Below are 27724 nucleotides of genomic sequence, written 5' to 3' on the forward strand. Positions count from 1 at the left end.
TTTCAATTCTTTCGCTATATATTTCTTACTTCACGCAAATACAGGCACGAAATCATGCAGAACATAAATAAACTAATTATTCATCGAAGTTGTAAGATACACAAAACAAAAATATATCACGGTTACAATAAAATACATAAACAAATAATCAATCCAAGTTAAGTAAAGACGTAGAATGAATTATATTTTCACAAATTCGATGTGCGACACGGCTTTGTATTTAATTAACTTCACGTTATTTTACATCCTAACTTATATGGAGAGACTTATCTCAACTTTAACAATCCATTTTCCTTATAAACTATCAACTTGGCCAGGATAGCCTGGTTGGTTGGACACTAGGCCCATGTCCAAGAGTTCGTGTGTTCGATCACAAGGAAGAGTAGTAAATAGTGACTGATGCACGTACTGTTCCAGGAGCGCCCTCGTCTTCTGGATTGGGTTCAAAATTACTACGCTACGGAATTCAACATTAGTAGTCGTAAACCCAAAAATTGGGTCGGCTGTTCAACGATGGATGTTTAAAAAAAAAACTATCAACAAGGGAGGAGGTGAGCCAGTTTTCAAATAGAAATGAAGAAAGTCTGTTGGAAAAAAGGCAGCACAGTAGAAGAAAGTCAGTGCCCCTGCGCACACAGAGCACCCCTCCAAGTACTGCCAACGTTTCAATACACTCTTCAGATCATCCTAACTTTTCTATTCTTTTTAAATATTTTTCAGTACCAGCATAACATCCTGGCACACAATGCCACCCTGGAGACGACAGGACCAGTTCTAAGGATCCGGTCGTCGGTACCCCGGGAAGGCGAAAACAAAACTCAGTTTTGTTGTCCGGCAGCCACGTTAATTGGTAGAATTCATTTTTTTTCCTCCATCAAATCACTCAGAACACACAGCAATAGCCCACTAGCCAAATCAAAACTAATTGGCCATTAATTTAATTGTAATTGGTCATGAATTATAAATTAACTGATTGTAATTACTCATCACTAAGGCCCGGATTTTGATGACATTTGCATTTGCAATTTTTTTGCATTTTTGGACATTTTTTGTCTTTTAGAGCATTTTTTTAGATTTATAGGGCATTTTTCTTGAAATTTTGGGGCGTATTTTGCATTTTAATGCATTTTTTAAAGTTTTCTGTTAATTTTTTACAATTTTTATTATTTTTTATCAATTTTCATTATTACACTGGCTTCCAAACAATAAAGAAAATCTATAGGAATTTTCCGGAAAAGANTCCCATAACAAATCAAACCTCTGGGGGTACTGAACCAGAAAAGTTTCCTTGTCTTCTGGATTGGTTCAAAATTACTAGGCTACGGAGTTGAACATTAGTAGTCGTAAACCCAAAAATTGGGTCGGCTGTTGTACTAGTTACAATGCCACCCTAGAGGTGACAGAACCAGTTTTATGGATCAGGTCATTGGTACCACGAGAAGGCGACTCGGTTTTGTTTTTCTGGCAACAAATAGCAGAATTAATTTTTTTCTCCTCTATCAAATCACTCAGGACACACAGCAATAGCCCACTAGCTTAATCAAAACAAATTGGTCATTAACTGGAATTTAATTGCAATTGGACATTAATTGTTAATCAACTTATTGTAATTTCTCATCACTCAATTCTTCATTGATTATCTGTATTCACACTTGTAATCATAGATACCGTAGCCTCTGTAACTGGATTAATTAATTATGTCATCAAAACTTAATTTGTTATAACATAAGTTACTTAGGATACTTTTGTAATGTCTTTAATAAGAGGATCTCCTCTAATATTACTTTATTAACAATTGTAATCCCGCATTTGTTACCTATTGTTATCCTGATAATTTTCTGTAATTTTAATATATTTTAGTATGTTATATACTGTTACAATTTGTAACTTATACAATGCATTGTAACTATGTGTAATACTGTAAATGTAACTGTAACACTGATAATTCCTAAGAGGTAACCCCCCTTCCGACTGGTACGCACAACCCCAATGCAATATTTTATTCTAATTTCCTTTAACAGTTATCCAAGTGATGCTATTCCCCCTTAATTTTAATTTATAATTTCCATTTTTAACTTAAAACTGTAATTGCTTTACTTTTGTAATTATTATTTTCCATGTCCTAACCCCTTACTTTTCAGCAAGCTCAGACAGACGAGATTTGTGGGTCTGTAGGGTTGCAGGATTGGCGGGACCGAGCACTCGTCTTCCGGGTAAAGACTGCGTGGTTTCTGTGTCCGGGAATGTAGACAAACTTTGAAAATAAAATTTGACAAAAAATAAAATCTAGACAAATTCAGCTTGTATCGATAGGAAAAGCGACTGAAACCTGTCATGTGATCAGTTGAACCTTCAAAATGTGCGCTGTCTAGCTAATCGGAAAGTGGTCATAATTTCGATTTCATTATTTCATAGCTACATGCACGAAAGGTGGTTAATAAAAAGTAGTTAAAAATAAATAAATAAACGGCCCTAAAGCTGAACAAAAGTTAAGCATAGACTTATATTTCAAAATGTAATAGTAATTATTTTCAACAACATGTAACAAAATGGTAGCTACCTCTTTTCTCTTGATGAGGCATAAGATGTTAACCCACAGAAATGAAGCACATCCAACGTAGGCCACTCTAGTGTAGGGAGGTAGGAAACAGAAATTGATCGCTTGAGCGGGCAACCAGAAGCAACAACTCACCTAAAAATAAAGTGAATCACTTTGAATGTAAATGAAACAATACCAAAAACATAAAGAAGATTTATTTGCTATCAGAATAGAGTTCTATAACTGAACATGGTTTAGAATATGAGTCTGCAATTAGCTGATCAGTCGAACAAAAGTTCCGTCGTCACATATGAAATGATGCTTTTCTGGCGAATAATATATTATTTTCATAACTGCTGTAAGTTTGCAACAGTTACTCCTTACTGTTAGGTCAAGTTTAGTCTATTTTTAACCACTTCTCCTTACGTTTATTCTGAAAATGGCGCAAAACGTCAATGTGGAGAAAAGACGCAGTTTTGTTTTTCTCCAAGTTTTTCTTTAGTAAAGAAGAACTTGGAATCTAATTTTTTTATGTTTAAAAACTTACTCCAATGCTGCATTATCTGGACTCATAAAAATTTTCAGAAACTGTGAATAAGGCAGTGAATGTGAAAATTTTCATATCGGTAGAAAAATATCGCCAAATTGGCGATTTCGAAAAAAGTTTAATAGCTTTTAAAATATTTAAATTATGTAAGCAGAGATAGTGTTTCACGGCAAGATATATATAGTTTAAAATTATAGCTTTGATTCACACTTTGTTTAAGTGCTTTAAAGGCACTTAAACGTGTTTTTTTTTTTTTTCTTGGCGAAAGAGTTTTGAAAACCTATGTTAACGCTGATTTGTGAAACTTTGTCTACAAGGAAAATAAAAAAGCCATTGATTAAAGGCCTTACACTTGAAGCAATGCGATGACTTTAAGCTATATATATCTGCTCTCTTCGTGAAGAATTATCTAGGCTTAAAATGTACAAATAACATACATATTTTAAAAGTTATTAAACCTCTTAAAAATAGATAATTTGGCCATATTTTTCCACCTAGATGAAAATTATCAAAATCTTATTCTCAGCTTTTGCAAATTTTTATGAACCCAGATAGGTAATGTAGCATTGAAGTAAGTTTTTAAATATTAAAAAATTTGACCACAAACGCTTTTTATGTTCACAAAATTGGCCTAGCTCCATATTCACGTTTTGCGTTATTTTCAAAATAAGCGTAGATAGCGCTGTCTTTATATAAGTTAAACTTCACCAAATAGTCATGAGTAACAGTTGCAAACACAGCAGTTATAAAAATAGCATATTATTCACACGAAAAACATAATTTCATATTACGACGGAGACTTCGAAAAACAGACTTTGTTGTCATCGAGAGTATTGACAAAAGAAACAAAATAAAAATTTCACTGAACATATAATTCCGGTGTGGTGTTGCTATGCCAAATGATATTGCCCCAACTCCTCCTAAAAGTTTATCAACAAATTTTTGAGACACCCTGTATAATTTAAATTAATAAAAATTTTCAGAATATAATAATGATTTTCTTTTAAATAAATATATAATTCATCGAACAATGCATTGAATTCAATGCAAATTTATGCCTCAACTTTGCCAAGGCTTTTGATAGCATTAATTGAGAAAAAATTTATGTATTCAAGATATGTTGCTTTCCCCTATAAATAACCAATATAATTAAAAGCCTACATGAAAATAGTATTGGGGAAATTTTAGTAAATGGTGCAGCAATACAGAGTTTCAACATCAGAACTGAAGTCAAAGAGGTCTGCGAAATTCTGGAATGCTGTTTAATATAGTTGTTACCGTGAAATTGGTGGTTGTTGACTTACACCGGTAAACATTGATAATCACATTGTCGCTTTAGTAAATTATATACTAGGTCTAGTTAAGTGCCACTACCCGGTAAACATTTGCACGATGTGTCCTACATTGATGTTTTTTTTTAAGGTTCAGTGCCACTGCCTGGTACACATTTGCCGCTATACATTAAACTAATATTTTTTTAAGGTTCAGTGACACTGCGTGGTATACATTTGCAGCCATACTCTACACCAATATTTTTTTAAGGTTCAGTGAGACTGTCCAGTATACATTTTCCCGTATTCCCTACACTAATGTTTTTTAAGGATTAGTGACAATGCCCGATATACATTTGCCGCTATACCCTACACTAATGTTTTTTTAAGGTTCAGTTACACTGCCCTGTATACATTAACCGGTATACCCCTTACTAATGTTTTTTTAAGGTTCAGTGACACTGCCCGATATACCCTTCACTAATGTTTTTAAAGGTTCAGTGCCACATCCCTATATACATTTGCCGGGATACCCTACACTAATGCTTTTTTAAGGTTCAGTGACACTGTAAGGTATACATTTGCCTGTATACCCTACACTAATATTTTTTTAAAGTTCAGGGAGACTGCCCGATATACATTTGTCCGTATATCCATCACTAATATTTTTTAAGCAGTGACACTGCCTGGTATACATTTGCCGCTATATCCTACACTTATGATTTTTTAAAGGTTCAGTGACACAGTCCGGTATACATTTGCCGGTATACCCTACACTAATGCTTTTTTAAGGTTCAGTGACACTGCACGGTATACATTTGTCGGTATACCCTCAGTGACACTGCCTGATATACATTTGCTGCCATACCCTACGCTTATATTTTTTAAGGTTCGGGGAGACTGCCCGATATACCCTTCACTAATGTTTTTAAAGGTTTAGTGCCACATCCCGATATACATTTGCCTGTACACCCTACACTAATGCTTTTTTTAAGGTTCAGTGATACTGCACGGTATGCATTTGTCAGTATATCCTTCACTAATGTTNTGTTTTTTTAAGGTTCAGTGACACTGCCCGATATACCCTTCACTAATGTTTTTAAAGGTTCAGTGCCACATCCCTATATACATTTGCCGGGATACCCTACACTAATGCTTTTTTAAGGTTCAGTGACACTGTAAGGTATACATTTGCCTGTATACCCTACACTAATATTTTTTTAAAGTTCAGGGAGACTGCCCGATATACATTTGTCCGTATATCCATCACTAATATTTTTTAAGCAGTGACACTGCCTGGTATACATTTGCCGCTATATCCTACACTTATGATTTTTTAAAGGTTCAGTGACACAGTCCGGTATACATTTGCCGGTATACCCTACACTAATGCTTTTTTAAGGTTCAGTGACACTGCACGGTATACATTTGTCGGTATACCCTCAGTGACACTGCCTGATATACATTTGCTGCCATACCCTACGCTTATATTTTTTAAGGTTCGGGGAGACTGCCCGATATACCCTTCACTAATGTTTTTAAAGGTTCATTGCCACATCCCGATATACATTTGCCGGTATACCCTACACTGCTTTTTTAAGGTTCAGTGACACTGCACGATATACTTTTGTCGGTATACCCTCAGTGACACTGCCTGATATACATTTGCAGCCATACCTTACACTAATATTTTTTAAGGTTCAGGGAGACTGCCCGATATACCCTTCACTAATGTTTTTAAAGGTTCAGTGCCACATCCCGATATACATTTGCCTGTATACCCTACACTAATGCTTTTTTTAAGGTTCAGTGACACTGCACGGTATACATTTGTCAGTATATCCTTCACTAATGTTTTTTTAAGCAGTGACACTGTCTGGTATACATTTGCCGTTATACCCTACACTTATGTTTTTTTAAAATTTTAGTGCCACATCCCGATATACATTTGCCTGTATATCCTACACTGATGTTTTTTTTAAAGGTTCAGTGACACAGTCCGGTATACATTAGCCAGTATACCCTAACACTTAAGTCTTTTTAAGGTTCAAGGTTCAATGACACTGCCAGGTATACATTTGACTGGTACTCCAAAACTGATGTTTCTCCTAATCTATCCTCAGCAGATATTAAAATATCGAATAAATATAATAATTCCAACGAATAATTTAATATCAAATTTGATATAACAAATATCATGGACATTCACCAAAGCGAATATGTGATTGTTGACATTCACCGGTGAAAGTAAACATTCTCTTGATTTCGGTAACATAGTCATTGACTCGACAATGCGATCCAAAAACTGGATGATCCAACTTATACTTAAAAATTCATTTAATAAAAATAAGTTTTATTAAATGAATAGTACTTGTAAAAGTAAAAATGTTGTATTGTACAGGAAATGATGTAAAAGTAACTTACTGCATATGTACTTAGGAATTTAGCTTTCAGTTCAGCAAAAACATCTTCTTTGCCTTCCAAAAGACTCATGCCTAAAATATTAAATGAATATTATTATTATTGTTATTTCAATTTTATTTATTCACTTATTCATTTTTGTACTGAAAGAACATTAGCAATTTTTTCCGGTAAACTTCCACTATTTCAATTTAAAAACTGAAACTGGACAATATAAATTACACAGCTGTCATATACATTTTTAAATTCGCTATGAAATTGCAAAAGCGACAATGATACAAGAGAGACTCGTAAATTTAAGCAAGCAATCAATGAATGCCATGTTAAGTGTGCAGCTCAATTTTTGAACTAAATATTGACATTTGAATTTATCAATTGAATTGTAGTCAAGAAATAAAAATTTAAATCTATTAAATACAGAGTATCCAATAAAAAACAGACCCACTTTGAATAACAACTATAAAACCACGATTTGAGGAGGGGGAATACTGCATCATCATTATTAGAAAAGCAATATATTTTGAGAAATGAATCTTGTTCAAACAGTTTAAAGTTTTGCCACTGTATCTCTAAGACAATTGAACCAGATTAATAAAAATTTGTGCACAATTGTAAATGTCGTTTATGTAAAAATAACTTCATGCAACTATATTTTTTGGATTATTATTTTTTATTATTTAATAAGGGTCAAATAGTCAAAAACCTTTGTATGTTAAGATTTATAAATTTTTACTTCAATAACTATATAAGTTTAAATGAAAAAATACATAGTTAATGAAGTAAATGTTCAATGAAGATTTAACAAAACCGGTATTGCAATCGGTCAAATAACTTCCGATAAATACAATTTCAACGTACAGTTTCTGGAGCAAGTATATATTTTTATCAACATTTTCCTCTACTAAAAAAACTAAAACCACGAAATAAATTCAGGAAAAATTAATAGATTTAAACATTTGTTTAGACCTTTATTAATTATTTTTATTTGTCAAATTCAAATAAATTTGCCTAAATAAAGCAATTCTTTATAAAGCTTAAAGTTCATTCTCAGACAAAAAAAAAAAAAAAAGGATTCTACCTTCAAATTAACCTACAGAAAAATTATATCAATACAATTTATTTATTTTTGAGTACTTTTGCTTCATTTTATTCACTTAGAAGTATGTTATAAAATCTAGTTACCGAATCTAAAATGTAATATACAAGTATTTTTAAAATATTCTCGTAGCCTAACTATGCAGCTAGGTTTAATGAAACACATTTCAAAAACTAAATGAAATAAGAAATATCCAAAATTTTAAAAAAGTGCTTTCAGATAATTCACCATTGGTAAACATTAAAAAAAAAAGAACGTTTAATGAAAATTTTGCATCAAAGGGTTCAAAAGGAAAAAATTATGATCGCTTAAAATTATGATCACTGGTCACCCATTGGTCAAATGCTTTTTTTTTTCTGGCTTCGCCACAACATTTCAAACCATGGATTTCAAAAACTGTCTAAATTGATGTTGGTCGTCGGATTGGTTTTCAAATCCTGGCTATATACGTGTTTCAAGAAGTCGCAAAATACTTTCCTTCTTCATTACTCATATTTATATTAAAATCCCAGGCAAGACAGCTATTATAAGTTAATAATAAAAAGAATATTAAAATACTTTAAATTATTATTAAGTAAATACATTAAAAATGACTAATGGTGAAAATAAAAAGAAAAAAAGAATTCTAAAAAAATTTTCAAACAGCAGCGGTCGCCATAGCAACGCACGCAATGACGACGCATGCGCACTGTTTACTATTACTCTTGAACACAGTTGAAAAGTGTAATGACGTCCAAATAAGGTGCTCCCGCCATGAAACCCAAAACAAGACCCGTTTAGCCAATGGGTAATAGATTCCCTTATTTTTCTGAAGAAAATCCTTAAAAGTAATTTAAATTTATTAAGCTTATTATCTTTGAAAAATATAGAACTGGCTTATTAACAAAAGTGCAAATTGTTTATTAAAAAGTTACCATTCCGTGGCTTAATACTATATAATTAGTAATTGGCAAACCAAATAGTCAGTTGGCGAATATTTGCTATGCAGTATTCGTCCAATATCATTGTTATAATCCTTAGAGGATAGAACACTCGCCCCCATTGAGGTGACCCAGGTTTGAATCCCAGGGTAGACTGTTCTATACGAATTTTGCTAGCTACTCGCACTGACCACAGTGCCTACATAAAATATCCTCAGTGGCAGACGAATCATGGGTTAGAATTCCTTTGCCTTCGGGCTAACCGTGAGAGATTTTCGAGGTTCCCCTCTCCATCTAAAGGAAATGCGAGTTAGTTCCATCAAAAAGTCCTCGACCAAGGCTAATTTGTCCGGAGCTGATCCAGGAGTTTCATTGTCTTATAGATTGGTTAATATTACAAGGCTACGGGTTAAATATTGACAGCGGTAAACTCAGAATTGAGTCGGCTGTTCAATATTATAATACCTAATTCTTCAGAGCAAAGTTTAACATATTAATGATATGAACACAGAATAAAAGTATTAATGTGTATTTGTAATGTTCTTCAGTCGCTGAATTTAATTTACATGGTAATTTACAATAAATTTGCAGTAGTGTTTAAATTATGAATTCAAATTTTCAGTTTTTAATACAAATAATACGATTTAAGTTATTTGTTTGAGACTACTTGCAAAAAAAAAAAAATGATATTCATAACTTGTGATAAATTGCAGAATTAAGTGAGTAATATTATCCTATTTTCTTATCCGTCAAATGTTTATTTGACAATTCAATGTCTAATACAGGGGTCGCCAAACTTTTTTGATCATCGACCCCTACATAATTTTTCGAAGTCTCCATCGACTCCCATGAAAGTAATTTTCTGTTAATTAAAATAAAACTCTATTAGATACTGTGTTTGCACATTTATTTTATGATTTTAAACATTTATTTAAGTAATAGTACATTGTGTAACAATAGTTTTATGAAAAATATATTAATGTTGAAATATAAATACCTTAATATTTATGAAATAATAAGTAATTATAAGTAAGTAGAAATAATAAGTAAAGTAACTACGGATTTATTGCTTCTTAATCAATGACATGGGTGTGCCTGGTGTTTTTTTTTTTTTTTTTGCAAGGTTCGTTATATTGGGTTCAAAATTGGTCAATTTTAATCTTAAATCCCCTCGAAACTCCACATTTAATTTATTTCTGTTCTTAGTTAAGATTGAATTTACGTGACTGAAACCGGCTTCAACCATATAGGAACTTGGAAATGCTATCATAAATGGCTGAGCTATTTCGTAAAGTCTTACATATTTTTGCATTATATTTATATTTGTCCAAAATTTGCTTATTGTTAAATTTTTAAAAAGCGTCTTTGCTTCAAATCCCCATAATAATTCAGCAAGCTCATCTTGCAGGTTGATGTCCATATTTTCAATTTGAGCAGAAAATGGCACAATAATCCAATCAGGGATGTCAATGTTTTCCAAATCAACAAAGCGCAGTTTAAAATCATCGCTCAATTTTTGAAGATGACCTGTATATATTTCCATGTCTTCTTCTTTTATTTCTAACTGTCGCAGATTTGAAAAATATTGATAATCCTTACGTAGCAATGAAGATCTAAATAAATTTAATTTTACTTGGAAGCCTAACAGTATTGTTTGAACTTCTATAATTGTTACATCTTTTCCTTTCGGCTTTGTTTGGACATCATTAAATTTTTCAAATAAGTCCACTAAATAAAAAATACGGTTCTTATTGTTTTGGAGTTCATCAATCAGAACAGGGTTTATTTCCCTGAGAAATTCGGTCGTGGAGTCAAATAACTCAACGAGCCTTTGCGAGCATACACCTCTAGACCACCATCTAACTTCGGTGTGCAGAAGTAATTGGTTAAATAACTCGTTGTTTTCCTCACAAAGTTTGGAAAATAATCTTGATTTAAGAGGTTGGGCTTTAATTTGATTGATACACTTAATACAAAACTGTAAAGCTTTATGTAACTCTGGACTCAGATATTTTGCTACTAAGTTGTTTCTATGCAACACACAATGAATAGTACGTATACCAGGCACTTTTTCCTTGAGAAATGTAGCAAAACCTCGGTAACGCCCTACCATTGCAGGTGCCCCATCTGTGGCTACCGCTATTATATTTTCAAGTGGAATATCGTAATATATTTAAATATTCTTGAAAACTAAAAATTGTCTCTCCTTTTCCATCAGTTTCAAGATATTTAGCAAATAAAAATTCATCATGACTTGTCCTTTCATTTTACTGAAATATCTAACGTGCACCATAAGAATAGCAGAAACGCCAATAACAGATTCATCAAGTTAAATAGAAAACTTGCAATTTTTTAGCTCTGAAACTACCGTATTTTCTACTTCTTCAGTCATTTCGTCAATACGCCGTTTTACAGAATTTGCACTTAATGTCAATGATTTTAAAACATCAACGGAGTCTTTTTTCATTACATTCTCAATGACGTCTTTAATTGCAGGTATAGCAATTTCTTCAGCAATTGCGTGTGGTTTTCCCCCTCTTTATTATATTAAGCGAAATCTTGTACGAAGCTATTGATCCTCCTTCAGTTTCAACTTCAGTAGACTGCTTCATAAAACTTCTTAAAGTTGGTTGACATGTGAATTTTTCTTTAAGTTTCTTGAAGAATTCAAGTTCTTTACTTTTTTTTATCTGGGTGAACCCTATCAAGATGATCTTTCAATTTTGACGGTTTCATATAGTCAATTCAAAAAGTTTTTTCACATAGAAGACACATAGGAATCGTTTAATTTGGTTGTTATAAATGATGTCTGATATTAAGTCAATTCTAAAATAATTCACACATTATACCTACTCAATTAGGTATGTATGATTTGCGTATTAAGAACTGTTTTTTCTTCGAGCCCCAATCGACCCTTCCGTTTCGGATCGACCCCCATTCGACCCCCTGGCTCGGATCGACCCCCGCTTTTGCTAAATAGACCCCTGGGGGTCTATATAGACCACTTTGGCGACCTCTGGTCTAATAAATGAGGTGCCGAAATATTTGTCTCTTAAGTATGCTCAAGAACAATGATTGAACAAAGTCATGGTAGACTGTTGAGATTTTAAAGCTTTCCCCTCCTCACCCCCCAATCCAATTTGCCCCTTCGAATAAATAACATAAAAGCACATTTTTAAATTGCTTATAAAGCAAATAAAAAAGTATGCAAAGTATGAAACATTTTGTCAGTTTGAAAGCCTGTTAAAGTGTTTGTCCCAAAAAAAAATTTTAGATTTAATCAAGATGTTCATAGTTTAGTTGCTTAAAATATATCATACCTGAAAAGTCATAGATGAACTATTTTTTTACTTTTTATAAATGATTTATTTCTAGAAAACGACCAATCATTCGGGGTAAGACCGGATACTCATGTAAACTTACTGCAGAATTTAGAAATACTAAAATTTCGGAGTTAAAATTAGCATACATTTTTATTTCATACGACAATTTAAGAATATTATGCATGTAATTTACATGTGATGTAGTCAAGGTCGTAGTCAGGGAGGGGAACAAATGTATCGGGGCCCGGAACTGTTGAGGACCCAAACGAAATTTCTTACAAAAAATACAGTGTTTATTAGGTAATTAATTTCTTAAAAAAGAAAATCCCAGAGAATTTTCTTTATATCTATATAAAAACTACAATTTATATAAAGGGTCTTCAAAAATTCTACAAAATATGAAAAATTAGGGTTTCTGTAATTTGAGGAAGGGACCCGCAATATATTTTGTCCTGGGGTCTGTAAAACCTTTGTTAGCCTTGGATGTATCTTTCTTCTTACTCAGCTGTATTGCAGGTTTCGTGGGCCCATCATAGACTCGCATCGAGGGAGTGGGGATAAGACAGGGTAGTGACCCAAGAGCAGAGGTTACAGAAACGTAACAGAACAGTACTACCACTGAATTTTGTTAAGATTTGCATATTTTATAAATGCATAAGCTAAACTAAAAAAAAAAAATTTCACTGCAATAACCAATAATTTCGCCATGATGGCAGTTGGGAATAGACCGTTCGTCTCCCAATGAGGTGACGCGGGTTCGAATCCCAGCTGTGACTGGTCGATGAGAATTCCGCATCCAGCTGGTACCCACCATAGTGTTGACCTAAAATATCCACAGTGGCAGATGGAACATGGGCTAGAGTCCCCTTGCAGTCAGGCTTATCGTGGGAGATTTTCGTGGTTTTCCTCTCCATGTAACGCAAATGTTAGTTCCCTTAAAAAGTTCTCCACGAAAGCAAATTTCTCCCGATACTTGATCCAGGAGTTCCCTTGTCTTTTGCATTGGGTTCCAAATTACAAGGCTATGGAGTTGAACATTAGTAGTTGTAAATCCAAAAAATTTTGTCAGCTGCTTAACGACGGTTATAAAATGAAATGACCAACAATTAAAGCTAATTTAAAAATAAAATGACATTACAGAGTAGACGAATTTATCTACACGGGCTCCATGAATTAATCAACAACAACAAGCTAAATACGGTATATCATTCTTGACAAGTAAAGTGTAAGTCAAAGTTTGACCGCTATGAAACAGAAATAATTTCAACGCAATCGAAGAAGTACCCCACTCTTCCATATATATTCATGAAGCCAACTTCGTCAATATGCTCATTACTTATTAAGTTTATTTTTTATAAAAGAAAATAACGTGCACGCTGTTTTCTTTCTGAAAAATAAAATTATCATAAATAAAAATAAATTAAATTGTTCCATGTTCCTTTAATGTAACTCNTCTTTATAATGCCATTACATATTTCTATTAATATAGAAAGTTTCAGAGCTTTTTATTCACTTTACTTTTCTGGGATTTTATGAACTGAAAAATGACAGTTTTCGTGAGAATGACCCATATATTCATGAAGCCAACTTCGTCAATAAGGTCATTACTTATTAAGTTTATTTTTTATAAAAGAAAATAACGTGCACGCTGTTAATTTCTTTCTGAAAAATAAAATTATCATAAATAAAAATAAATTAAATTGTTCCATGTTCCTTTAATGTAACTCAAAAATTTTTTTAAGAAATGTACAAACATTACAGATAATTTAAAAGGAAAAAATATTGTTAAAATTTTCAAAAAAAAAATACTTAATTTGCTCATCAACCACAATGGATTTCAAAATTCGCAGCAGTAAAAATTCACTTAGTTGTTAGCAATTAATAAAGATTTATTTTTTAGAAATTATAAAAAGGTTTTGGAAAAATAAGGCATTTTTTTAAACAAAGTAAAGACCTAAATCTTCTAGAGTTAAACATCACTTAAAAAAACATTTGCTACTCATACAGCGTAAATAATAATGAATCGATTCTTATTATAAAATATTTTTAAAGTGTGGTATAAAGATAAATTTTAAAATAACATTTTATAAAGATTTTACTAAGACTTAAAAACATTATTTGGTCTTTTTTTTTTCTTTTTTTTATAAATATTTTATTTATTTATAGGTAAAGGCTGTCAAAATTGCTACAAGAATTCTATAACAAATAATAGTACATGAATAAACAATAAGTATACATCATATAAGTTTGTATATAAGGGTAAGTAAAAATTGAATGTCTAACACATATTTGCCAGCTTTTAACAAGAGATTTTTCTAAAATGTTCATTTTAGAGCAACAGTAATGTTATTCCTTATACAATTTTCTTAAAGTTTTATAAATTCGATTTTAAATTACTTTAACACACACAATAAATTAATAACTGAAAAATCTTAATAATCATAATAATCATAAATTTAATTGCTGATGAAATTTAAAACTTTTAACTATCTAAATTATTTATCAAGCAATAATTAATTAAGTAATAAAAGAACAGTAAAAATTAATTCGCCACTAAAACTTATTTATTTCCAGTAAAAGGTGAGTGGGGTAAATTTTGATTAATTATGTAATTTTAAATGTTTTACTTCAAAAATTCTGTTAACCACTTCATCATTACCACCTTCAATAATATGGGGTGCAAGACCTTATAGGTTGGTAATAGGAACCATGATAATGGCATTTTCATATTCATTTTCTACGAAATTTAGACTAAAATAGTGGTTTTAGGACGATTTCGGATTAAAACAGTGAAATGAGGAAGTGATTTCGTTCGTTCCTTTGCAAAATAAAAAATTTTATAAAATTCTGTTCGGTTTCTATATAACGTGCGTTATTTCTTAAAATTCTCAGCAAATGATGCATTAATAATTCCTCAAAAAATACATTAATTTCCTAATTATATATCGCACCTGGAATACGTTGAATAAATAGTTAAAATAAATATTGTTAGATGGCAGCACAAGTTACATGCGTAGAAAATTTAGTAGGGAAAAATTAAACTTTTTGTTTACATTTTTCAAAATGTAGCTTTTAAGATTAAGCTATTGCCCACCTGTTTGTTTTTAAATAATTATAATACTAATAACTTTAAACAATGTCACTAATCAATAAAACTATAATTATCTATCTCAAAATCATGATTTGCACGAGTATATTTGTTTACAAACACGTGATATCGTAAAAAATTTCTTACCGGTAAAAAACATTGCCGTTATAACTGGAGCACCTATTAACTGATCAACAATTACTTTTCTCATTGCTCGTATTCCAGATCCAGGTAAAAAGAAGTCTAGAATCCTGTACCAATAAAATAGTGTCGGTCCGATACCTACAATACCCATTGTAGCATAATTTCCAACACTTTTCCAATCCATGGATTTTTTAGTAGGATCAACTCGTAGTAATATTAATTGCTGTGTAACTTCGGCAGCAATATACAATGAACCAAAAGAAACCATACTCATAAGAAGTTGTTTCTTCTGAAATAAATACTTTGTTTTACTTAAAATCGACATGGTTAACGTGTTGCTTATCAACGTAAATAGGCAGAAATAGAAGATGGGGAAAAAGTTCGCACTATGCTAGACCAAATGGGGAAAGTTTTTCCCTTAAATTTATCTGCAGGATTGTAAATTTTTTTATCAGTATTTCTAAGGACATTAAGATAACACATTTTTAGCGTCTTAAGGATTATACTGATGAATTATTGGGTTATGTTATTAATTATTTTTCATTTTAATAAATTATTTGATATTAATTTATAATCAATAATAGTTAATATATAATAATGTATGATCAATATTAATTTATAACTAATCAATATTATTTTCAAAAAATAGCACGATAATTAAATATGTAAAACTTTAATTGCTAAACGTAACAGAAATGAAGGAAATATATACCAGATATTTTTTGATAATTTAATTTACAGGAAGATTTTAACGAATTGTACAATCATAAAAAAAATAACTAAATACATCTATTCAATAAAATGCGTTATAGATTATTTTAAAGAACAGCATGGCAATATAAGCTTTAAAATTGCTATAAATTGTGCATATTTGAAAAATAAAGTTTTCAACGAAAAACTTGAATTATTAATATGCCTACAAAAAAAATGAAATTTTGAAAATGAAGTTAAATCAAAAATGAAAAACTACTCTAAAACCAAATTTTCATTTTATATTTTCGTGGCCTGTCACTGTCCCCCTAATAAACGTTCATTTCATTTTTATTTATTATTTCATTTTTTTATTTATTTATTTTTTTATTTATTTATTTATTTATTATTAACTTTTTTTTTTTCTTTTCTTTTTTTTTGAGCTCTGATATTTAGCAGTAGGAACTCTGACTTTTTCCACGGGCAACTAAAAATGCAAAAAGTGCTGACTAATACAATACAAAATTTTATTAAAAAGAAATTAAAATTAGCAAACTTTTCTAACATATATTTTCAGCTTACTATTGAAATTGAATGAATGCAAAGAATGTTTCTGCTTCAAATATGAATAATTTGAAATGCAAGTCTTATTTACGATTGAATAATTAAATAAAAATTAATTAAGTTTCTACCACTTTTTACATGTATAGTAGGAAAAAAAAACCTAGTTAATACATTTTCTTCAGCTTATATAATAAGATAACTTAAAAATTTTATCATTGCCATTAAAGTAGTAACTAGCAAAAAAAAAAATATTATTGCAGGTTAAACATTCGTTCTTCTAAGTTCAGTTTTCTGCATTATTTTATCGGAACTCTAGGCAATAAATTAATTAATCGATAGTCGTTAATCAAATGACATAATTTAAAGATTAACAAATGTCTTCGTTTTAATTTATATTCGAATTCAAGAAATCACAACGCCATTGAGGATTTTAACATTTCTTACAAGGAATTAATAAATTCGAGGAGGCCTACACTTCATACTTATCAAAAATCATTTTTATAAAATGAAGGTAATAGTTATTAAAAACTAATTTTATGACATAAATTAAATACTTATCGAGAACTAATTTTTTAACATGAATGAAATACTTAGCAAGAACTAATTTTATAAAATTAATAAAATACTTATCGAGAAGTTCTTTTTTAAGGCGAATGATATACTTATCGAGAATTAATTTTATAAAATGAATGAATTACTTATGGAAAACTAATTTTCTAACATGAATTAAATACTTAACGAGAACTAATTTTGTAAAATGAATAAAATACTTATCGAGAAGTAATTTTATAAAATGAATGAAATACTTATGGAGAACTAATTTTAAAACATGAATAAAATACTTAACGAGAATTAATTTTATAAAATGTATGAAATACTTATCGAGAACTAAGTTTATAAAATGAATGAAATACTTTAAAAAACTAATTTTGTAAAATGAATGAAATACTTATCGAGAACTAATTTTATAAAATGAATGAAATATTTATCGAGAACTAATTTTATAAAATGAATGAAATACTTATCGAGAACTAATTTTATAAAATGAATGAAATACTTATCGAAAACTAATTTTGTAAAATGAATGAAATACTTATCGAGAACTAATTTTATAAAATGAATGAAATACTTATCAAGAACTAATTTTATAAAATGAATGAAATAATATCATGAACGAATTTTATAAAATGAATGAAATATTTATCGAGGACAAATTTTATAAAGCTAATGAAATACTTAGCGAGAACTAATTTTGTAACATAAATAAAGTACTTAGCGAGAACTAATTTTATAAAATAAATGAAATACTTATCGAAATATAGATAAGACAAGCAAAAATATATAAAGATTTTTTAAAAGAGAAAAAACATTTTTTTTTAAATATTCACAAATTTAAAAAAAATCTAAATGCAGGAAAAAAATTTGGAAAATAAATTAAGCAAATGAAGTAATCTCGGCATTAGTTCACACGATTGTATCCGAAAAAATAGTGCTTTCTACTATTGTATTAACATAGCCAAAGCAAAACTTTTTATTACAATAGTGTGAAAAGCAACAAAAAAATTGAAGCAAAATTGGAATTTTTAAAGCAAAAATGTAAAATAAAAATAAATAATAATAAAAAAGAATAAAACTAGTAAAAATAGAAAATAAAAACTCAAGAAAATACAGTGTAAAACTCAAAATGTAATATATAAATAACAAATTCAGAGGTACTTAACACTTACAGGCATTTTTTAAAAAATGATTTAAAATGTTTTTGTTACAACTTTGCCAGATTACAAAATGAGAAAATAGAAACATAAATAGAGGAAGAAGGGAATTAACTAATGGCGCGGTCTCACTGAAGTACAGAAGCGCGCTTGATTTGTTTGTTTTTTTGAAATTCTAAAAAAAATTTAAACTTGTTAATTTTTTTAAAAAACATTGTTAATACTTTTTTTCTTCGTTTTTAAAAATCTGTATACCTTTTTCTTAGTTTTCTCTATATTTTTAATCTATTTTATGAGTTCTATGTACTAGCAACTTATGCGCAATAAAAAATAAAGGTAAATGCTAAACAATTTCAACTCTTCCGAAAGTTTTTATTTTCATGTTTAATGTGGTAGCAAAACTTAATCATTCATACTTAATTCTTGTTTCAAAAAAATGCGATTTTGAATAAGTTTATCTACCACTACATTAAATAAATTCAACTTGTATGTGAAATAAATGTTTACCAATTCTCTTTTTCAAGTCAGTTTAATTAACATTTCACGACCAAACACTTGGGGGGAAAATAACCTATTTGAAAAACTTAGAAGTTGCCAGTAAAGAACCTGAGTCATTATTATTTCGTTACAAATGAATTATTCTCCATGTTCGCAAATCAATGATTTGAACTTATTTCGTTTACAAACTCTTGCCTGTAACTCAAAGAGGTAACTGTAAACACAAGGGAAATATGTTTATCTATTCTATTTGCACAATGACACAACAACAGTTTTTTTTCCTGTTGCGTCACAATGACACAACAAAAAGGAAAAAAAGTTACTAGTATTTGTATTAAAGAAAAACAACCTGTTAAAGAATACTTATTAATATCTGATTTTGTATTTAACTCCATAGCCTCACAATGACATAGAAAATAGTTTTTTCTGTTGTGTCACAATGACTCAACAATTAGCGACTACCTGTATTTAACTCCATAGCCTTGATATTTAGAACTCAACCTCAGGGTTCCCACCAGTCTTATATAATAATAATAAATGAAAACTATTATTATATAAGACTGGCCGCCATTAATATATATAATGAAAAAAAACTCGCTTTTGGTGAGAACTTTTGGAGTGAGACTATCCGCATGTGCGTTACAGGCTAAGGAGAAACGTGAAAACCGCCCACGGTTAGCTCACTGGCAAAGAGGCTCTAATCCGTGACCAATTGTAGCTGTTCCAAGCTGTTAGTATATACGAATCGATCAGTTATCGCTGAGATATATTAGCTCATCTACTGGTTCACATCCCTTCTTCCATTATTCTTACCTTCCTTTATTCACTCGCTATTATTAAAATTCACTCATAATAACGGTTATTATAGCGACTGCTATTAATTAGCTTTCGAATTTCAAAGTAAACCATCTTAAAAATAGCCATGTGTGAAATAAACTACTTAACGTGAGAAAAAAATCTAAATAACTGAGCCGTGTAAAAAGAATTTTAAAAAAAAAAAACGGTAGTCATAGTAATGGAAAATAATAATGAAGCAAATTTTCTAAAATAAAAAATAGCACTCAGAAATAGCAGTCAGGTTTGTAAATTTATAATGAGTAAATAAATGAATTTTAAAAAAAAAATAGCAAAAGCATTGAATTAAGCATATTTACATAAGATTGAACCCCTTATGTGTCTGGGATCAAATTTGTTAAATATTAAATAAATAAACTAATGAATAATTAATTGTTTATTATATAAATTAAAGCCCCCCAATTGGTGTACTGGGTATAGAGCCTTGGTCTAACCTGACGGCGCGGATCGGTATTCGATTCGCCGTGCAAAAGACTGGCTATCAGTTTCAATTTTTCTAGTTCGGATTTCATTCTTATGTAACATCCTAGCGGTTTCAGAGCCGAAAAAACCTGCGCAAGGATAGGCGGTTGGGGATCGTGGTGGGGAGATCAGGTGATGACTACCAGCGTTTATTCTACTATCTAAATTGAGGTAGTGTATAGTGTGGCCAGCAGCCCATTAGTGTAGCTCTTGTGCAAGGTTAACACGTTGAATGTCACGGAGGTCACCGGTGGCCGGCGAAGCCACAATTATTCGAACCCATAATTCGAGTAAATTTTGAATTTTTTTGTATTATCATCGTTACTAAAATGGTTTGAAGAAATGAATGCAATATAGAACACAAAAAAATAGTTTTATTTATAAACACAGTGATGCCAATTTGTTCCGGACAGCGAATAAATATTTTCAAGTGGTAGTTTATTAACTGTGGTTCTTGGTTTAAAAAAGTCAATTTAGTAGATTTTGATCCGCCACTATTTCTAAACAATTCGTAGGCTCATATAATTTACCACTTTTTTCAGATATGTCATGCTAAACCTTTTATAAAAACTAGCAAAATCTGTCTAATATTTGCAAATTTAGTTAGTAGTTATTTACCGTTTGGCCAGAAGGGAAAGCCATGTAAAAGTAGCATGGCATTCAACGCGTTAAAAACCAAACTAAATAAAGTTAAATTATTTAAAAAAATAGTGCGTGGAGTCCCTCCGCGCGAAGGAAGTGAAACTTCGTAATGTGGAAAGGGGTAGAAATTGATTTTTAGTGAAATCATATTGTTTGTTTAAGACAAACTTTATTAACATTGCTTACAATTCACAATTGATCGCATCTTTTAATTATCATTTTCGAGTGGAGAATTATCCAGATCTATAACATTTACAATGGGAGATTATGATAACTAAAGTAAGATACGAAATGTTTGAGTTCTATTTTTTCTATATTTCTTGCAAAAACTACAAAAAACTGCATTCCCCCTTTGGTTGTTGGATCATTCCTACCATTTATCATTTCCAATCCAAATTTGTCTTTAAGGAAGGTTAATAATGTTTCAGCTTCAGGTTACGAGAAATTCACATTAAAATCTCCTGCAAGGATCACAGGCCGCTCACAATAATCAATTTCTTCACCAGTAACGTCTGCCAGAGCTTGTGAACCTGCAGTGGATAGTGGCAATAAAGATTTTGCAATAAATAATTTAATATCCCTCATGGCTGCATTTGGTGAAATACTAAAAATTTATTATAANCACGCTGGAACCGGCTCTGTCAGGACCGACAGAATGACAAAAAAGCTCTTCCCCAGGTCCGCATACTTCAAGAGTGTACGTACTAATACGAGATGTAATGTTTTTTGTTTTTTTCTTTTTAATGGTGGGCACTTGAGGATTGTCCCATTGGCCACAGGAATGCCAGAACTGCTACTCTTTTCTCGTTACCCAGTGGGCACCTGTGGCGAAGCCACCGTGGTGGAGCAGTATATTTTATTTTAAAAATAGCATCTTGCAACTGTATTAAATGATCGCGATCTTAATGTTACCGCTTTATAAAATTTTTAATACCCGTGGGAGGCCTGCAACCCAGAAGACAAGGAATCTCCCTTCAACAAGCAATGGAAAAAAGCTCGCTTTTGGTGAGAACTTTTGGAGTGAGACTATCCGCATGTTCGTTACGGACTAAGGAAAAACGTGAAAACCTCCCACGGTTAGCCCACTGGCAAAGAGACTCTAATCCGTGATCAATTGTAGCTGTTCCAAGCTGTTAGTATATACGAATCGATCAGTTATCGCTGAGATATATTAGCTCATCTACTGGTTCACATCCCTTCTTCCATTATTCTTACCTTCCTTTATTCACTCGCTATCATTAAAATTCACTCATGATAACGGTTATTATAGTGACTGCCATTAATTAGCTTTCGAATTTCAAAGTAAACCATCTTAAAAATAGCTATGTGTGAAATAAACTACTTAACGTGAGAAAAAAATCTAAATAACCGAGCCGTGTAAAAAGAATTTTTTTTAAAAAAAACGGTAGTTATAGTAATGGAAAGTAATAATAAAGCAAATTTTCTAAAATAAAAAATAGCTCTCAGAAATAGCAGTCAGGAGACTAACACAGGTTTGTAAATTTATAATGAGTAAATAAATGAATTTAAAAAAAAAAATAGCAAAAGCATGGAATTAAGCTTATTTACATAAGGTTGAACCCCTTATGTGTCTGGGATCAAATTTGTTAAATATTAAATAAGTAAACTAATGAATAATTAATTGTTTATTATATAAATTAAAGCCCCCCAATTGGTGCACTGGGTATAGAGCCTTGGTCTAACCTGACGGGGCGGATCGGTATTCGATTCGCCGTGCGAAAGGCTGGCTATCAGTTTCAATTTTTCTTATCGTGTCTTTGCAGTTCGGATTTCATTCTAATGTAACATCCTAGCGGTTTCAGAGCCGAAAAAACCTACGCAAGGTTAAGCGGTTGGGGATCGTGGTGGGGAGATCAGGTGATAACTACCACCGATCAGGTGATACAATCGTCACCAGCAGCCCATTAGTGTCGCTCTTGTGCAATGTTAGCACGTTGAATGCCATGGAGGTCACCGGTGACCAGCGAAGCCATAATTATTAGAACCCATAATTCGAGTAACCCATAGTTCGATTTTTTTGTATTATTATCGTTACTAAAATGGTTTGAAGAAATGAATGCAATACAGAACACACAAAAATAGTTTTATTTATGTACACAGAGATGCCAACTTGCTCCGGACAGCGAATAAATATTTTCATGTGGTAGTTTATTAATTGTGATTCTGGGTTTAAAATATTCAGTTTAGTAGATTTTTATCCACCACTATTTCTAAAAAATTCGTAGGCTTATATGATTCAACATTTTTTTTAGAAAATTCATACTAAACCTTTTACAATCATTAGCAAAATCTGTCTACTATTTGCGAATTTAGTTAGCAGTTATTTACCGTTTGGCTAGACGGGAAAGTAGCGTGGCATTCAACGTGTAAAAAACCAAACTAAATAAAGTTAAATTATTTTTTTTTCTTTAAAAATTAGAAAATATTAAATAAAAATTTACACCTTATAAAGAAAATGCCTTACCAGTAAAAAACATGGACTGAGCTATAGGAGATCCAACGAGTTGATCAAGAGCTACTTTCCTCAGTGCCCACAATCCAGCAGCTGGAAGTAAATAGTCTAGAAGTCTGAACCAACAAAATAGCCAAGGTCCTAAAACAGCAGTTCCAAAAGTTGCGTACCTCATAACACTTTTCCAGTCAATAGCAGTTTTATTGGGATCCACTTGTAAAAGCACAATTTGTTGTGATAATTCGGCAGTAACATACATTGAGCCAAATGATGTCATACTCATCAGCAAAGGCCGTTGCTTGAAAATTTGCTTTATTCTGCTCAGCATAGCTCTATTTTGTTTCAAAAACTGCTTTCATAATATTCCCTTTGAGAAATGTCTTCTGCTATGAGCGCAGCGTTTGTATGCGTAAACGGCAGCATTTGCGTTTATTTTCTATCGCTTAGCAAAATTAAACTTACAAATCGGCGAATACAGTCGAATGTTTACAACACGACGTTAGATACTCAATCATCACGCTCAGCTGACTTCCTTAAATTCCCTCCAAATAGATTTGACACATTAAAAATCGCCTCTGTAATCTGACGTCAAGGAAAGGAAAATGGTAATAATTGCACAGCAGCGCGGAAAAATAAGTTTTTGTTTTGTTCTAAATATGGGTGGTTTTGCGTAATGCTGATACCGCAAGTGATTTTTCTGACACAATCTTATTTCATAATCTGATTACTCTTGAATGAATATTATCTTTTTCTGAAACAGAGGAACTGAGGTGCAAATAATAAAAACAAATGTTTTCTGGATATTTAAAAAAAAAACGAAGAAAGAATTATCATTAAATTCTTGCTATCGTATGTAAATATCTTTAACCATAGAATTGTTGTTATCGTTTGCAATTTTTTTTAATCAATAAATTTTTATTATCGTTTCATTCTTATATTCGTTTGCAATTTCTTCAATTATTTAATTCTTGTTATTGTTTTTAGTTCTTTCAATCATTAAATTTTTGTTATCGTTTGCAATTTCTTCAATCATTAAATTCTTACTATCGTTTCGTTCTTATATTTGCTTACAATTTCCTTAAACATTAAATTCTTGTTATTGTTTTTAGTTTCTTCAATCATTGAATTTTTGTTATCGTTGCAATTTCTTCAATCATTAAATTTTTATTACAGTTTTGTTCTTATATTCGTTTGCAATTTCATTAATCATTGAATTCTTATTATCGTTTGCAATTTTTTTATTCACTAAATTCTTATTATCGTTTGCAATTTCTTTATTCACTAAATTCTTGTTATCAATGCAATATCATTTATAACTAAAATAGACCAACAAGTCAAACAAATAATGAAGAAATATTTAGCAGTGCTTGATAGCCTTTTTCAGTAATTATAAACAATGAATTGTTTGTTTTCATAATACTATTGAAGAATCAAAAGCATAACGAATGAAATGTGTGAATGAATATTTAAATTAAATAATTATTCACAAAATCGTGGCGAAAGTTAAAATACTACTCGTTAAAGTAGTAAATATATATTTTAAACCAGTGGCTCTTAAAAAAAATCGGAAAATGTGACTTTATAAAATAAAATTTTACACCGAAAACGAACTTTTAATTTATTTTTTTTTTACGTATTATTACTTTCAATTAAAATTGAGAGTTAAAAAAACTACTTGCCAAAGATATGTAATTTGAAACAGTGATCAAGTTATATAGATGTAGTGAGACATATATTAAAATCTTTCTCCAAACGGAAAAATGATGTATTCAATTTTAATAAGTATTTAAGCTCTACGTGTACAAGAAAATGCCTAGTAAGTTTTTACTTGAAAGTGAAATATACATAATAATTCAGTATTTAAGTTCTATGGTTAGAAAAAAATGTATATTGATTTTTAATTTGAAACCTTTATAGTATAATATAAAAATCTAGATGTATAACAAAATGAGTATTGATTTCTTTTTCGAAAGCAAGAAATATAATTTAAATCGATAATCAAATTCTATTCATAAAATAAAATGTGTACAAAATTCTTTCACAAAAAAAACTAAATTCAAACTTACCAGCGATCATTTTCTTTATTAAAATTTTTTCTAAATTATTCTTTATTATGTCATTTAGAAGTGTCAATATGATACTCTAATTTTGTATACTATATTCCTATTAAAAATATATTTTTATGAAAGTCGCAAAAATAATTGTTTTCTATTTATAGCAGCATGCATCTATCACTATTTCAAAATCCTATCTAACTTTTCAAACTTAATTTCATAATCACGTGATTTTTTTTAAAAATTTTTCTATTACTTTTGTAATGATGAACTAGACAGCGAAAAATAAAGACAAATAAAGCTTAATAAAATGACTGATAAATGATAAAGTCAACTAAATTTTGTGCTGAAAGAAATTTTTTACGGAGAATTGTTTATCAAGCTCTCCGATCGTCCAAATGAATTCAATCCATGGAGTTAAATAACAACTGCGCTTGCGTGAAATGGAAGAGTCCATTTATAGAATAGGGACATACTCGCATACTTGGCTGCAACTTCGCGAAATAATAGATATTATTGAATAGTTTGGAAGACAAAAATAACTTATTTTTTATTTTGTAATTAAATGTATTAGCAATATAAATATTTATCTCTTAGAAATTATTTTATGAAGTTAATATATATATATGATTTTCAAATAAATGAAATAATGTATTTTTAAGGCATTACAATTATTCACGTACATTATGTATTATGTATTACTTTATGTACATTCAAATTATGTTACATTCAAATTATGTTACATTCAAATTTACAAATATAATTACACTGAAAAGAAAGGTCATACACAAAATTAAAATGTTTTTTTATTAAATTTTTTTAAAAATAAAATTGGGAATATTTGTTTGAAATTAATTTTTTACTAAATAATTTCGGCTTACATTTATATAACAAAAATGAATTTATATATATTTTTTTAATAAATATGTCTTTACGATGTTTTTTTAAAATTAAATGAAGTTTTTTTTATTTATTTACTGCTGCTTCCAGCGAATCAAGAATTTTTGGGGCTTATCGAGATTTTTGTCGAAGACATCATCCACACACCTCTGCACGCCACTGAAATGGGCTCCTCAAGTCCCTCCAATAATTTTCTAAATAGAGTTTAGTAACAAGTACTACGGAGTGAAACGAGACTTTGAGAGAAAACTGATTTAATAAAAATGTAGTAGAACATATATGTTGTTGTTGTTGTTGTTGTTGCACGCCCCCATTGGCCTGCAGTGCTAGACCAGGTCCATGACGTTATACACCCTCAAAAAATCCAACACCGTCCATGGATCATTTGCTAAATCCTGTTTGGTGAGTCCCAGGCACGCGAGGATGTGGTGAGACGAAGATTGCTCTGAAGAACAGTTGGCACAAATTTCAAAGTTCTTAGATCCTTCCGAAAATTTCATTGACTTAAGGTGACCGCTTCGAAAGCGAGCAAGAATAGTTTGTTCCTGTCTATTAAAACCTTGGGCCAGGGAGCCTCCAGGTCGAGGACTCTGATACCATGGGTGCTTTGGGCAGGGATCGATCAAGACAAATTCAGGCCCAAGGACCACCAAATTTTCCGGGCCCCTTACAAGATATTTTGAAATTAAATTACGTAAGAGCAGTCCTAACAATGAAAAAGAATCTATTGAACTGCATGATTCAAGAGAAACATTAAGAAATTTTGAAAGCAGACAATTGAAGATTATATTTCTGAGAAAAAGCTTACGTATCTATAAATTAAAGCAAAATATAAAACAACTAAACAATGTTATATCAAAATAAAAATAATTGGGTGGCCACAAACAATTGAAATCAGTGATTTTTGCTAAAAGTCACTGATTTTTATTTAATACTGTTTGTTGTAACACTGTTTTTCATTCAATACTTAAACCAACACAAAGCTAGCCCACATTTCATTAGATTTTTTACTAATTTTTGAGGCCCCTCTGAAATTATGGGCCCTAGGCCCATGCCTATTGGGCCTAGGCGATAATCAAGCCCTGGCTTTGGGGAGACATTCCAAGTGGTTTTGTTTTTGTGTTTTATTTTTAGAAGACTTCCAAAGCACCAGCTTTAGCCAAAATGTCCGCAATCTCGTTACCTCCAAAATCGACGTGGGAAGGTATCCACTGCAGATGAATCTAATGCGAAATGGAAAGCCACTTTAACTTTTTGAGTATTGACACTCCAGCACTATCTCTCACCCTTTGTCAATTGGTCAAGTGCTGTATTGCACTTCTGCTATCAGACAGGACCCATATCTCGTTTCCATGAGGAAGAAACACAAGAGAATCAAGGTGACATTTATGATTAAGCAAAGTAAATTTTTTTATCATTTGCTACCACCTTAAATTTGAAAATAATTATATTGATATTTGATAGCTGCTATATCTTTTGTTTATATGCGAAAATTTCATATTTAACGTGGTAGAGAAATTCGTGT

The 27724-nt window shown here is 30.9% G+C and overlaps 1 protein-coding gene across 2 annotated transcripts in view; it reads right to left on the reverse strand.

The window, feature by feature from the left end:
• Window positions 1-25725, reverse strand: part of LOC107444084 (mpv17-like protein) — a 29714-nt gene extending 3989 nt beyond the window's left edge. Inside the window, exons 1-3 of one of the 2 annotated variants that reach the window (XM_016058176.4) lie at window positions 23258-25725; window positions 6782-6852; window positions 2561-2692 (exon numbers count right to left, since the gene is read on the reverse strand). In XM_016058176.4, the coding sequence (XP_015913662.1) occupies window positions 2561-2692; window positions 6782-6852; window positions 23258-23573 (519 nt within the window). In that variant the 5' untranslated portion in view covers window positions 23574-25725. Of the gene's footprint in view, window positions 1-2560; window positions 2693-6781; window positions 6853-15352; window positions 15714-23257 lie in introns of those variants that run through there. The other variant, XM_016058163.4, reaches the window with a different exon arrangement.
• Between the last annotated feature and the right edge of the window lie 1999 nt (window positions 25726-27724).

Source organism: Parasteatoda tepidariorum, chromosome 6 (assembly GCF_043381705.1).
Source record: "Parasteatoda tepidariorum isolate YZ-2023 chromosome 6, CAS_Ptep_4.0, whole genome shotgun sequence".
In the NCBI taxonomy this organism is placed as follows: Eukaryota; Metazoa; Arthropoda; class Arachnida; order Araneae; family Theridiidae; genus Parasteatoda; species Parasteatoda tepidariorum.